Genomic DNA, 14,476 nt, shown 5'->3' on the forward strand with positions numbered 1-14,476 from the left:
TTCACTATTAGTGGTTTCACGGTGGAAAATGGCCACTGTAGTCCTAAACACTGGATGCAATTTACTACATAAGGTATACATATTAGGTCCTTTCCATACCAGGTTTTAAGTATTTCTTTTTTTTTTTTTTTAAGATTTATTTATTTGACAGAGAGAGAGAGAGAGAGAGAGAGAGATCACAAGTAGGCAGAGAGGCAGGCAGAGAGAGAGGGGGAAGCAGGCTCCCTCCTGAGCAGAGAGCCTGATGCGGGGCTCGATCCCAAGACCCTGAGATCATGACCAGAGCCGAAGGCAGAGGCTTAACCCACTGAGCCACCCAGGCGCCCCTTAAATATTTCTTAATGTTCTACTTTGGTTTTTATCATTTAGTCTGGATTTGGGGTTGTCCCTGACTACTTTCTGCCTCATTTTATCCCTGATTACTCAGGTGGAAATGGTTTGATTAGTTAAGTATCCTGGATCAAAACTGGTTGTAAGTCTGGTGATCAGAATATAACTTAGTTTTGAAACCATCTTGCCTAGTACTTTTCTAAGACAGCCCTTTAGAGAACAAATGTTAAAAAAAAAAAAAAAATTAAAGTTTAAGGGACACCTCAGTGGCTCAGTTGGTCAAGCATCTGCCTTCAGCTCAGGTCATGATCCCAGGGTCCTGGGATCGAGTCCCCCTATCAGGCTCCTTGCCCAGAGGGGAGCCTGCTTCTCCCTCTGCCTGACACTCCTCTTGCTCTCTTTCTCTCTCTCTGACAAGTAATTCTTTTTAAAAAAATTACAGTTTGAAAAAACTGAGACCCTGAAGTGTTTTGTATTTTCACAGTTCTGCCCCATATGGGAAACTGATCTGGTATCCAGAGAACACTATATCAGCAAACAAATAAAACTCATGGTACTTACCTCCTCTTGTGCACCTTTAATTTCTGAACATTCTTCTAGTCTTTTTAAAACATCCTGGGTAACCAAGAGTGCATCAGAGAAGACACTTTCATTCTCTAGAAGAAAATTCAGCTGATGCTGTTTCCTCTCATACTCTGAGTACAAAACAAAACACACACACACACAAAAATCAGTGAGTCATTACTTGAGATGATTTTTTTTTAAAGTTTAAGCTGACAACCTTTGGGTTATATGCAGCATTTATAACTGACACCTAGCACATCAGTTGTGGATAACAGAAAACAATGGCCCTAACCAGCTGCCTCCTCTGTGCCGTCCTCCTGGTTAGAATAATGGGTCAGCATCAAAACTGGTCCATCAGGGGCACTCAAGTGACTCCGTTGGTTAAGCGTCCGACGTGATTTTGGAGCAGGCTGTGATCCCTGAGTCGGGCTCTGCACTGGGTATGGAGACTTCTTGGGATTCTCTCTCTCCCTCTGCCCCCCCGCACTTCCTCTTTTTCTTTCTCTCTCTCTCAAAACAAAAACACCCTTGGCACATCGTTATTTCAGTATTGCCTTCTGCTCTGCAGCTTATCCTCTGACTTCCATCACTCAAAAACACAGACATTTTAAAAGAAGAAGAATGCCCCCTCGGGGTGCTTGGCGGGCTTAGCTGGGGGAGCATACAACACCTGATCTCAGGGTTATGGGTTCAAGCTCCATGTTGGGTATAGAGATGACTTTAAAAAAATAAAATCATAAAAAAAAAAAAAAAAACCATCCCCCAGTAGCAGTTTTGTTTCAGATTCTGTGTGAGATTGGACTGGATTCTGGTTTCCTATCTAGCAGTGGTTTTTGGTAAAATTATCACTGAAACAAAAAAATTCATAAAGAACACTGGATGTAGTAACTGACAATGGGAGGACAGATTACAAAAGAACTATTAAATGAAGGTTACCTGGCTCTGTGCTGGCCTCCTTTGCCTCTCTAAAGGCTTGTACAGCAGGGGAGGGGGAACAAACTTCAGATAGACGCGGAGTCTGCCCCGGGGTGTCTGTGTTCCCCTGCATCCCCTGGGCAGTGGAAGGCCCCGCACTCATCTCTCCGGCAACCATATCCACTGCGTCCTCGGCCTCGGCTTTCACACGACCCCCTAGAGGGGCAGAAGCCTCCAGGGAAGGGCGAGGTTCTGCAGTGCCCTCAGAGGCAAGGACTTCTATGTCAGGCTTCTCCGGTTCCTTCCTGAATACCTCTGAGGATGGTACGGAGCCGTCCCTCACCACCTGACCCTGAACAGAGCAGTTCACAAGGCTGGTCAGAAGATTTTTACAGCTAACGGCCACATCGAACATCTGGAGGCTGTCGGCCAGAGAGATGATTTTGGAGAAGTTGTGCTTGCCCACGGGTAGTCTGCCAGTGTACATCATTTCTAACAAGAGGGCAAACTCCTCGGGGCTCACCACAGACGCATCGATGGAGATGGTGTCTGTGTTGTCCAGCAGCGTCTTGAACAGGAGGCTGGCGGCGGCCAGGACCAGCTTGTGGGCCCGGAAGTAAATGGTGCCGATGGAAATGGTGCAGTCACAGAACTGTTGCTCCTTGCACAGAGTGTAGAGCTGCTGCAGCAGCTGCTGGCCGTAGCTGGGGAGCTCCATGGCCTGCGCTCTGCCCCAGGACTTCTTTCGGACCCACTCTGTGAGGATCAGTGCGGTCTCCTAGAGAAACCCCCGAAGTGCCATGTTAGTACGTCACAAGCACACAGGGAGAGACCCTGAATGAAACAGTGGCACAAACAAACAGGCAATGCACTCACGCACTCCCCCCTGCTGCTCCCCAGGAGGGGCACCACGCTAGGCACACTATGTCAGTGACGCTGATGACAGCAGTCACGGGCTTAATGCCATCAAGGGGCTCATGCTTCGTGCTTCACCTGGACATTCTCACTGGAGCCTCACGGTGACTCCGTGTAAGAGATACCATCCCTCCCCCATTTCACAGATGCGACTGGAGCTTAGAGATACTGAGACAACCGGCCTGAGGCAAAGCAGCCATTAAATGAGTTAAATGACTTGTGTGTATCACCCACCTCCAAGCAGTAGGTAATACACTGCTGGAGGCGTTCCTGCTTCCAGAGAATTCTCAGCCAGCGGAAGGAGGCAACTATATAAACAGATCTACAGCACAATGTCCTCATCTCCACGTGATCTATCTGCAACCCTGCACACCGGTCTCACTCCCTCCCGCGTCAAACACATGTTTCCTAGCTCCTGCTCTCTCTGGTTCTCCCGTGACCTCCCTAGCCATGCCTTCCCAGCATCCTTGGCTGGGCCCTCTGCATCACGGTGGCCTCCACAGTTTGGAATGCTCCAGGACTCAGTCATCTCCCCTTTCGTCATCCGTCTCATCTGATTCCACACCCTTGAACTATCAACGAATGCTGACAGTTTGCAGGCTGACACCTCGAGCTTGGACCTCTCCTCTGCAGTCCAGATGCACACCTCCAGCTCCCTGCTCAGCATCTCCGATCGGAAGACTGATGGGTGGCTTAAACCTCTATCCCAAACTCTCCTGCCATCTTCCTACTCCACAGCAATTTTGTTCAGACCAAAACCCGGAAGTCATCCTTGAGTCCTGTTTTTTTTCTTATACTCCTTATCCAATCCTTTATAAATCCTGGGGGTTCTGCCTTCAAAATATATCCAAAAGCCCAATCACTTCCTGCTGCCTCCACTGGCTCTGCTCTGGTCCGTCTAAGCCTCCGTCACCATGTATGTGGCCTACTGCAGCAAGCTCCTCTAACTGGTCTCTACACCCCTGCCCCGTTCTAGCACCACCCCTACGCCACCCTACCTTAGCCCGGTAGTCAGAGGGATCTTTTTAGCACATAGCCAGAGCCTGTCCCTTCTTTGCACAGATGCCTCCTTGGCCTTGGTCTCAGAGTAAATGCGAAAGCCGAAGTTCTTCTAATGGCCTACACTCCCCTCATGACCTGGCTGGCACTAAGTCTTTAGGCCGCCTTCTCCCCTCACCCACTCTGCCCTACGCACACTGCCTTCCTTACCGATCACGGAACAGTCTGGACATGCTTACTATGGTGTCTCCGCACGTGTGCATGGCTCACTCTCCCTTCTAGCAGGTCTCTGCTCTAAGGCCACAGCATTATTGAGGGCTTCCCCTGACCATGTCCTTTAAATAGCAGCCTCTTCTCCAACCTCAGAACATTCCATCCCTCTTACTGTATTTATCCTCACAGCGTTATCACCTACTGACATCTATTTTTACTTATTCTCATGTATCTCCCTTCCTTGGAATGTAAGCTCCATTAGGGAAGGACCTTTTAAAAATCATCTGCCCTCACACAAGTGTTGCTGATTAGCTGGTGGAATGAATAAATGAATGGGAGGAGATGCAATGGTAGAGATCTGCGCCCAGAAACCCAGCTTAGGGAAAAGGGGTGTGGAGCAGTTAGAGTAAGGTCTGGAGGAGGAGCTGAGCTGCCTGAATAAATGCAGAGGCCCCGACGAGGTGAGGGGAGTGAGGCAACAGGCGCTTGGAGCAGGAGCCTGCACGGCAGAAAGACAACTATCCCCAGTGGTGGGGAGGAAGGGGTGCGGGTGGAACTGCAAGGAATTCAGTGATCCTCGAACATAAGCAGGGGACAGGCAGTATCAGGAGCTAAATCTGGCAGGCAGAGGTTGTGGCCACAGAGAGATACATGGGCCACGCTTCGGAGCTTGGATTTATCTGAAAGGCAACGAGGAGCCACTGAAGGGTTTTAAAGGCTTTAAGCAGGGAAGTCACATGGCCAGAGATGCATCTTAAATGGATCATCTAAGTGACATCGGCACAGAATTGAGGGGGATAATGCTGGAGACAGGCTCTGTTACTGCAGGAGTTCAGAGATAAATCAATGAGGACTTTGACCCAGAGAAGTGGCAAGAGTAGAAAGAGAAAGAGACATCCAAAAATATTTAGAAAATGTAACTGTCATGATTTAAAGTCTGAGTGGATGCGAAGGAAGAGAAAGACAGCTCCTGGGCGCTGTTCTGGTGAGTGGGAGTGGATGCTGAGATGATCCAGATAACACAAGAGAACTGTCTTGGGAAGAAGACATGTAGTTCAGTTTTGGATTTGAGGATCTTATGATGATAGCCAAATTCTATCATCTTACTTGTGTAAAGAAAAGAAAATACACTGACAAAAAGCCAAATGTCAAAATAACACCGGTTGCCTCTGTTAGCAAGATTGTAGATGATCCCCTTTTCCTTCCACCACTATTTATTCATTTTCCCATATTTGAAGCTGCCAGATAAAAATAAAAATAGGGGTGCCTGGGCAGCTCAGTCGGTTCAGCGTCCAGTTCTTGATTTTGGCTTGAGTCATGATCTCAGGGTCATGGGATGGAGCCCCGTGTCTGGCTCTGTGTTCAGCAATGAATCTGCTTGTCCCTCCCACTCTGCTCCTTCCCCTGCTCATGCTCACATTCTCTCCTTCTCTCTCCCATAAACAAACAAAATCTTTTAAAAAAATAAAAACATTTCCAAGTTCTGGTTTCTGGTCTGGCACATAAGCAGCTCAGGAAGTGACCATTCCATCCAGACAACAGTAAAAAGCTAAACAATGGAAAGATCAACAACTCTTCTTAGATCTGTCAGAGAACTGAGGTTTCAGGGCAAACTGCTGTCCCCCAAACTGGAGAAAAAGGCAAATACAGAGAATCCTAACTTCTCAGAGCAGAAACCCACCCACAGATACATGCATGGGAACTGGTACCAGAAAAGGAAAACTAAACTGAAATTGGTAAAACGCTGGAGGCTCAGGGTGCAAGAGTTAAGTTAAAAACTCCAGAGGGACCAAGTCATAATTTTATAAGTTTTACCTCTAGGAGCTCTAAGGGGTGAATATAGGAGAAAAATTCCCTCCTGCTTCTGGAAGGGGGAGGGGAAAACCAATCATTTTGAAACATGCCAGAGCACTCTGTTCTTAACAAGGCCTAGCTTCAGGAGAAACTATTTTACCAGATTCCAACCTAACTAGGGTTATGTTGGAAGGGTTAGGTTAGAAGTACCTTTCAGTCCACTTCTAGCCATCCTGCACCACTTAAGTGGAGGGGGTGGGAGGGGATGAACAGAAAAACATTGGTGAAGTTCATACTCTGTGGTACAGGCTCACCAAGAGACTGAGACCTAATCATTGTTCTATAAAACACTTCCTCCCCACACCTTACTTTCCCATCACTATACACTTATGTACCACAATTCCTTTTATCTAGTACATAATGTCTACCTTTGAAGAAAGAATTATGAGACATACTAAAAGGCAAAAAACACGGTCTGAAGACACTGAATGAGTATCAGAACCATAGTCAGATACATCAGGAATTATCAGATCAGGAGTTTTTACAAACTGTGATTAATATGCTAAGGACATTAATGGAAAAGGTAGACAACATGCAAGAACAGATGAACAATGGAAGAGAGATGGAAATTTAAAAAGTGCAAAAAATGCTCTAAGTCAAAAACATAACAGAAATTATGAATGCCTTTGATGTGCTCATTAGTAGACTGGGAAAAGCTGAGTAAAGAATCTCTGAGTTTGAGGATATCATCAGAAGAGAATATCCAAGAACTCTGGGACAACTACAAAAGGTAAAATATCCATGCAAATGGGATATCTGGGAGACGGAAGAGAAAGGAACAGAAGCAGTATTTGAAATAATAATGACGAGCATTTCCCCAAATTAATGTCAGACACCAAACCGCAGGTCTTGGATGCTCAGAGAACACCAAGCACAACAAATTCCAAAGCGTTACACTTAGGCATATCATATTCAAACTATAAAAAATGAAAGTTTAAAAAAAATCTCAGAAGTCAGAGGAAAAAAAAAAAAACTTCACCTATAAAGGAGCAAAGTAAAGAATCACATCAGAAACCACGCAAGTAGGAAGAGGGTAGAATAAAATAACTGAAGTGTTGAGAAGGAAAAAAAAAAAAAAAAAAAGAAGCCCAGCCAACCTAGAATTCTGTACCTTGCAAAATTAACCAAAAATACCCTTAACAAATTAAAAAAAAAAAAAAAAAAAAACAGAAATCATACAATCTTTGCTCTCAGACAAGAATGGACTTAAACTCAAAATCAATGACAGGGTGCCTGGGTGGCTGAGTCTGTTAAGCATCTGACTTCGGCTCAGGTCATAACCTCGAGGTCCTGGCATTGAGCTCCGTGTCAAGCTCCCCACTCAGCAAGGAATCTGCTTATCCTTCTCCCTCTGCTCCTACACCCCTGCTCGTGCTCTCTCTCTATTTCTAAGTAAATAAAATCTTAAAAAAAAAAAATGACAAGAAGATAGCTGGAAAATATGTGGAGGTTAAACACACATTTTTCTAAATAATACACAGGTCAAGGAAGAAATCTCAAGAGGAATTTAAAAATATTCAAAACTAAGGGATGCCCGACTGGTTCAGTCAGTGGAGTATGAGACTCTTGATTTCAGGGTTATGAGTTTGAGCCCCATGCTGGGTGTAGAAATTTAAAAATATATATGTTCTAAACTAAATAAAAATGTAAATACAACTTATCAAAATTTGTGGGATGGGGGCGCCCTGGGTGGCTCAGAGGGTTAAAGCCTCTGCCTTTGGCTCAGGTCACGTTCCCAAGGTCCTGAGATCAAGCCCTGCATCTGGCTCTCTGCTCAGCAGGGAGCCTGCTCCCCCCACCCACCCGCCTCTCTGCCTACTTGTTATTCCTGCCTGTCAAATAAATTTTGAAAAATTTATTATTTCAGGGGCGCCTGGGTGGCTCAGTGGGTTGAAGCCTCTGCCTTCGGCTCAGGTCATGATCTCAGGGTCCTGAGATCGAGCCCTGCATCGGGCTCTCTACTCAGCGGGGAGCCTGCTTCCTCCTCTCTCTCTGCCTGCCTCTCTGCCTATTGTGATCTCTGTCTGTCAAATAAATAAATAAAAATCTTAAAAAAAAAAATTTATTATTTCAGACCAATCTGAAAAGACCTAAATCTATCAAAGAGATTTCAACAATTAATAACTTTCCAATAGTGGAAGCACCAGGGCTGGATGGGTTCTCTGGTGAATTCTTCCAAACATTTAAGGAAGAAATTACACCAAGTATCTACACTCTCTTCCATTAGACAGAAGAACAGAGGATACTTCTAACTCATTCTATGAAACCAAATTTTACCACCACCAAAACCAAACAGATATAAGAAGAAAAAAACAAAAAAAACTACAGACCAACATCTCTCATCAACCAAGATAAAGAGATCTTCAACAAAATATTAGCAAACCAAATCCAACTATGTATACAAAGAATGACATACCATGACCAAGTGGGATCTATCCCAGGTATCCAAGGCTGACTCAACATTTGAAAATCAATAAATGTTAATCCATTACATCAAAGGGCTAAAGAAAAATCACATTATCTTATTAACAGATGCAGAAAAAAACACTAGACAAAATTCAAAAGGCATTTATGATTAAAAAAAACTCTCAGCAAACTAGGAATAGAGAGAAACTTCTTCAATTTGATAAAGAACAGCTACAAAAAAAAAAAAACCTAACAGTTAATGTTACAGTTGGTAGAGAAAAGCTTGAAGCTTTCTTGCTAAAATCAGGAATAATGTAAGGATGTCCCCTCTTACCACAGCTTTGCAATATTATACTGGAACTTCTAGCTAATTAATGAAACAAGAAAAGGAAATAAAAGGTATATAGGTTGGGAAGAAAAGAATAAGGCGGTCTTGTTCACAGATGATATGTTTGTCTATGTAGAAAATCCAAAAGAATCAACAACAAAAAAACCCTAATATGCAATTACAGCAAGAATGCAGGATACGAGATAAATATACAAACATTAATCACTTTCCTACATATCGGCAATGAACTAGAACTTGAAATTAAAACATTACCATTTAAGGGGAGTCTGGGTGGTATCATTAAATATCCAACTCTTGGTTTCGGCTCAGGTCATGATCTCAGGGTCATGAGATTGAGCCCCACACTGGGCTCTGTGCTGAGCATGAAGTCTGCTTAAGATTTTTTTCTCCCTCGGGGCACCTGGGTGGCTCAGTGGGTTAAGCCTCTGCCTTCGGCTCAGGTCATGGTCTCAGGGTCTTGGGATCGAGCCCTGCATCAGGCTCTCTGCTCAGCGGGGAGCCTGCTTTCCCCTCTCTCTCTCTGCCTGCCTCTCTGCATACTTGTAATCTCTATCAAATAAATAAAATCTTTAAAAAAAAAAATTTTTTTTTCTCTCCCTCTCCCTCTACTCCTCCCCATCACACCTCACACTTGCATGCTCTCTCTCTCGCTCTCTAATAAATAATCTTTTAAAAATTAGCATTTGGGGCGCCTGGGTGGCTCAGTGGGTAAAAGTCACTGCTTTCGGCTCAGGTCATGATCCCAGGGTTCTGGAATCGAGCCCCGCATCGGGCTCTCTGCTCAGCAGGAGGCCTGCTTCTCTTCCTCTCTTTCTCTGCCTGCCTCTCTGCCTACTTGTGATCTCTGTCAAATAAATAAATAAAAATCTTGGGAAAAAAATAAATAAATAAATAAATAAAATTAGCATTTAATTAGCGCCTAAAATTGAAATATAAAAAATATGTATGGATAAGTCTAACAAAATATGTACCAGAGTTATATGAGGAAAACTACCAAACTCTGATGAGCAATATCAAAGAAAAATCAAGTAAATGGTGAGACGTTCCTATCCTATTCATGGATAGGAAGATTCAGTACTGTCAAAATTTCAACTTTTCCCAACTTGATCTATAGATTCGACACAATCCTAATCAAAATCCCAGCAAGTTGGGACGCCTGGGTGGCTCAGTTGGTTAAGCAGCTGCCTTCGGCTCAGGTCATGATCCCAGCGTCCTGGGATCGAGTCCCACATCGGGCTCCTTGCTCATCAGGGAGCCTGCTTCTCCCTCTGCCTCTGCCTGCCATTCTGTCTGCCTGTGCTTGCTCTCTCTCCCTCTCTCTCTCTGACAAATAAATAAATAAAATCTTAAAAAAAAAAAAAAATCCCAGCAAGTTATTGTGTGGATACAGAGAAACTCTTTCTAAAGTGTTTATGGAGAGGCAGGTTAGCCAACTCAGTATGGAAGAAGAGTAACAAAGCTGGAGGACTAACACTATTCAACTTCAAGATTTACTACAAAGCTAGAGTAACCAAGACAACGTGGTATTGGTGAAAAAATAGATAAAAATTAGCTCAAGAAAACAGTCAATTAATCTTTGACAAAGAAGCAAAGACAATACAAAGCAGCAAAGATAGTATTTCAAGAAATGGCGCTGGAACAACTGGACATCCACATGTAAAAGTATGAATCTAGACACAGACCTCAAAACTTTCACAAATTTCACTCAAAATGGGTCACAGACCTAAATGTGAAATGTTAGATTATAAAACTAGAAAATAACATAGGAGAAAACCCAAATGAACTTGAGTACAGTGATGACATTTTTTCAGTCTAACACCAAAGGCATGATCCTTAAATGAAATAACCGCTAAGTTAGATTCCATTAAAATTTTAAAAAACTTTTGTTCTGTGAAAGGTCATGTCAACAAAATGAGAAAACAAGCCACAGACTGGGATAAAATATTTGCAAAAGACACAGCTATTAAAAGACTACTATCCAAAATATACAGAGAATTCTGAAAACTCAACAATAAGAAAACAAACAATCTGATAAAAAATGTGCCAAACCTTACCAGACATCTCACCAAAGAGGAGATACAGATAGCAAGTATAAAAAGCAAGTATAAAAAATGTGCAACACATGTGATAAGAGAATTGCAAATTAAAACAACATATTACAATGGCCAAAATCCACAACACTGACAATACCAAATGCGGTGAGGATTTATAGTAACAGGATCTCCTATATATTGCTAATGAGAATGCAAAACGGTACAGCTGCTTTGGAAGACAGATTAGCAGTTTCTTATAAAACTAAACATATCCTTACCATATGCTCCAACAATTGTGCTCTTGATATCTGCCTAAATGAACTGTCTTCACAACAACACGCAGATATTTAGAGCAGCTCTACTAATAACTGCCCAAACTGGGAAGCAATCAAAATGTCTTTCAGTAGGTAAATGGATAAATAAACTGTGGTCCGTTCAGATAATAGAATATTATTCTACACTAGAAAGAAATGAGCTAACAAGCCATAGAATGACATGGAGGAAACATAAAAGCATATTGTTCAGTGAAAGAAGCCAATCTGAAAAGGCTATAAAATGAATCCAACTATATGACATTCTAGAAAAGGCAAAACTATGGAGACAGCCAAAAGATCAGTGGTTGTCAGTGGCTAAAGGAAGGCAGGGATAAACAGGTGAGAACAGAGGATTTTTAGGGCAGCGAAATTATTCTTTATGACACCACAATGGTAGATTCACGTGTTATACGTTTTTCAAAATCCACAGAATGTACAATACCAAAAGTGACCCTAATGAAAACAATGGACTTCGAGTGATAATGGTATGTTAACATAGGTTCACTGACCGTAACAAACGTATCACTGTGGTGTGGGACAGTGGGGTGGGTGTGGAAAACCCTCTACTGTACTCTGTACTCCCAATTTTTTGTAAACCTAAAACTGCTCTAAAAAATAGTTATTTATAAAACTTCATAAAATGAATGTGAAATTTTCAGTTCTAATCACCCAAAGACCTATCTGTACCATGATATTTATTATTATGGAACATTCATGAATTCATGTAATATTTTTAGTTTACTCAGAATATCTTTAAGAACATCTAGCCCTACTGTTTGAATACAATTTGTCTTAATACCTGCATTATAACAACGCGTACTTTTTAAAAACAAATAAACTGCAGCCCAGGAGCTAGTCAACTAGCTCTACTAGTAGAAGGGGCAGGGGCAGGACCGGAATGCCCATCTCCTGGTACTGGTGGAAAACAAAACAAAACAGATTCTGTAAGATTTAAAACAGGCAAAAGTAGGGACTATCTTTTTTTTTTAAAAGATAATTCTTAAAATTTGTAAATTAACTTATTTTAATAACTGAGGAAAAAAACCAGAAGAACAAGAATTCAATGTGCAAATACCACAAACTATAAACTTCTCAACAGGCGCTGAGGTTTTTCTAAAGAATGAATTGTATCAGCAGAATGTGATTTTTTTTCCCCAAAGAGAAGCCATAAGCCTTATGAATTCAATAAAGCAAAAACACTTCTCTGGACATATATTAGATCTTTTTAAATATTTTTATAATACAAAATGAAACAAATAATTGGGATTTTATTCTCAGGACGGGCTTAAGATGTTTTTTGGTCATTTTTCTGGGGAAGTTATCTATGTCTTTCATCAGATTAAAAAAAAAAAAAAGATCTAGCAATGATCCAGAGGTATTTTGAGCATTAACTACAGAAACTTGTGGTCAGAACTATTTCATATTTTGTTAACAAATAAATTAGATGGGGTGGGGGGCACCTGGGTGGCTCAGTCAGTTAAGAGGCTGCCTTCGGCTCAGGTCATGATCCCAGGTCCTGGGATGGAGCCTCGCATCAAGCCCGGCATTGAGCTGAGCCCCCTGCTCAGCAGGGAGTCTGCTACTCCCTTGGCCCCTCCCCTGGATCACGCTTGTGGGCGCTCTCTCTCTCTCTCTCTGAAATAAATAAATACAATCTTTAAGAAAAATAAATTAGATGGGGAAATAATTGAATAACTATAGCAGAATAAGCAACTGAACAAGGTCCAAAAAAACTGAACTAAATTATGTGGCTTACCAAAACACAGATATTAAAAACACGGTTATAAACTTGCAATAAAGGGAGAAAAGAGATACAGGTAAGGAAGAAGATGTTCAAGGGTAATCAAGGGCTACTTATGTAATGTAAGTTGGCAATGTTGAAAGTTGAAATTTTACTAAGATTAATAGGAATACTAATTGAAAAGCAAACTTTTGGCAAAATGGCATGTCAAGCTGATGTAAATGGACCTTTTCTCCCACTTCATACAGAAATGCTGGATAAAACATTTTAAAAATGCTTTTAAAATATATAGTCAAGCTTTAAAAAAAAAAAAAAAGGAAATCCTCAGGCACCTAAAATGAAAGAGACATAAAAATCAAAACTGGAACATTAAGTGGGTGTTGAGACCATGGTGGCCCACAGGGGTTTCAAACTCCAATACAGACTCTAGGTTTGGAGGAAAAGCATTAATCCTCACATGGATACTAGAAATACAGCTTCAGGCAGGTAGAAGGTGGGCAAGTTGAAACTGAGACCCTTGCACAAAGCCCAGAGCCTCAAATACCTATCCTTCCTTGATATGCAGTCTAAAAAACCCTGCTCACTGGCTCAGGAAAGCACCCACAGGAAATCTAAAATGCAGGCCTATGATACAGAGAGGCATGTGTAGGTATGCAAATTCATATCATACAGGAATCCTGAGCTGAGAAATTAATATAAAAACTGATCTCTGACATGCAGCAGAAAAAAAACAGAGTACTTCCACAACCCAAGGCACAGGGACTCACATAGTGAAGAAGAAAAACATAGAACAGAGCTCACTATTACAAACCATATGAGGAAGACACAAACATGAAAAGTAAACGTATACTGGCTAACAGTAGAAAATGTCAGAAGGTGTCTTTGAAGCAAGGAAGGGAAACTTCTTAAACAATGCCCCAAATGCCAAAAAAGGGGGGAGGGGAATGATGAATCTGACTGCAGTGATAATAAAGGTTTCTATCAAAGACATGAATAACAGACAATGGACAAACGGTAAATTCAGGAGATAACATGTAATTTTCAGGAGATAATTATGTAAAGTTTAAAGACAATGCGAAATTAATACCTAGAAGATTTAAGAAATTTCTGCAAATCTAGAGAAAAAAATTAAAATCCAAGGGGGAAAAGGAGCAAATGATGTAACCAGCAAATGATGTAATTCAGAGATGGAAAAACTTATTTTTAATTAATCAACAAGGAGTAATAGTAGTTGTTATAATAGCAGTAATCCGGGCACCTGGGTGACTCAGTGGGTTAAGCATCTGCCTTTGGCTCAGGTCATGATCCCTGGGTCCTATGATCAAGCCCGTAGTATCGAGCTCCCTGTTCAGTGGGGAATCTGCTTCTCCTTCTCTCCCTCTGCCTAGCTCATGTTCTCTCTCTCTCAAATAAATAAATAAAATCTTTAAAAAAATTAATAGCCGCTAGCAATTATCTGATGATTATTGTATTCGGGAAATGTTTATTATATTCAGGAATATGCTTTACATGTACTAATTCATTTTGTCCTCTCAACAACCTGACGAGGCAGATGTTGTAATTATTCCCTTTTACTGATGAAGAGACTAAGGCCCAGGAGGTTGAGTAATTTCTCCAAGATCTCACAGTAACACAGTAGAACTTGAGTTTGAATCTAGGGCACCATTAGTGGGTATATAAATTATACAGCTGTTCTGAAAAACATTCTGCTAACATTTAGTGAAAATTTCTGTATATATATCTGTTTATAACCCAGTGATCATATCCTCCACACCTATCCTAGAAAAATTCTTACATGGGTCCATAAGGAAGCATGGAGAGAAAGATCACTGGGGCACTGTTT

At 41.8% G+C, this 14,476-nt stretch overlaps 1 protein-coding gene across 1 annotated transcript in view; it reads right to left on the reverse strand.

Annotated features, from left to right (window-relative positions):
• Window positions 1–14,476, reverse strand: part of ZBTB40 (zinc finger and BTB domain containing 40) — a 74,929-nt gene that overhangs the window by 35,462 nt on the left and 24,991 nt on the right. Inside the window, exons 3-4 of the mRNA XM_047725137.1 lie at window positions 1,831–2,587; window positions 892–1,025 (exon numbers count right to left, since the gene is read on the reverse strand). Coding sequence (XP_047581093.1) covers window positions 892–1,025; window positions 1,831–2,527 — 831 coding nt within the window. The 5' untranslated portion in view covers window positions 2,528–2,587. The remainder of the gene's footprint in view (window positions 1–891; window positions 1,026–1,830; window positions 2,588–14,476) is intronic.

This window comes from Lutra lutra, chromosome 4 (genome assembly GCF_902655055.1).
Source record: "Lutra lutra chromosome 4, mLutLut1.2, whole genome shotgun sequence".
Taxonomy (NCBI): Eukaryota; Metazoa; Chordata; class Mammalia; order Carnivora; family Mustelidae; genus Lutra; species Lutra lutra.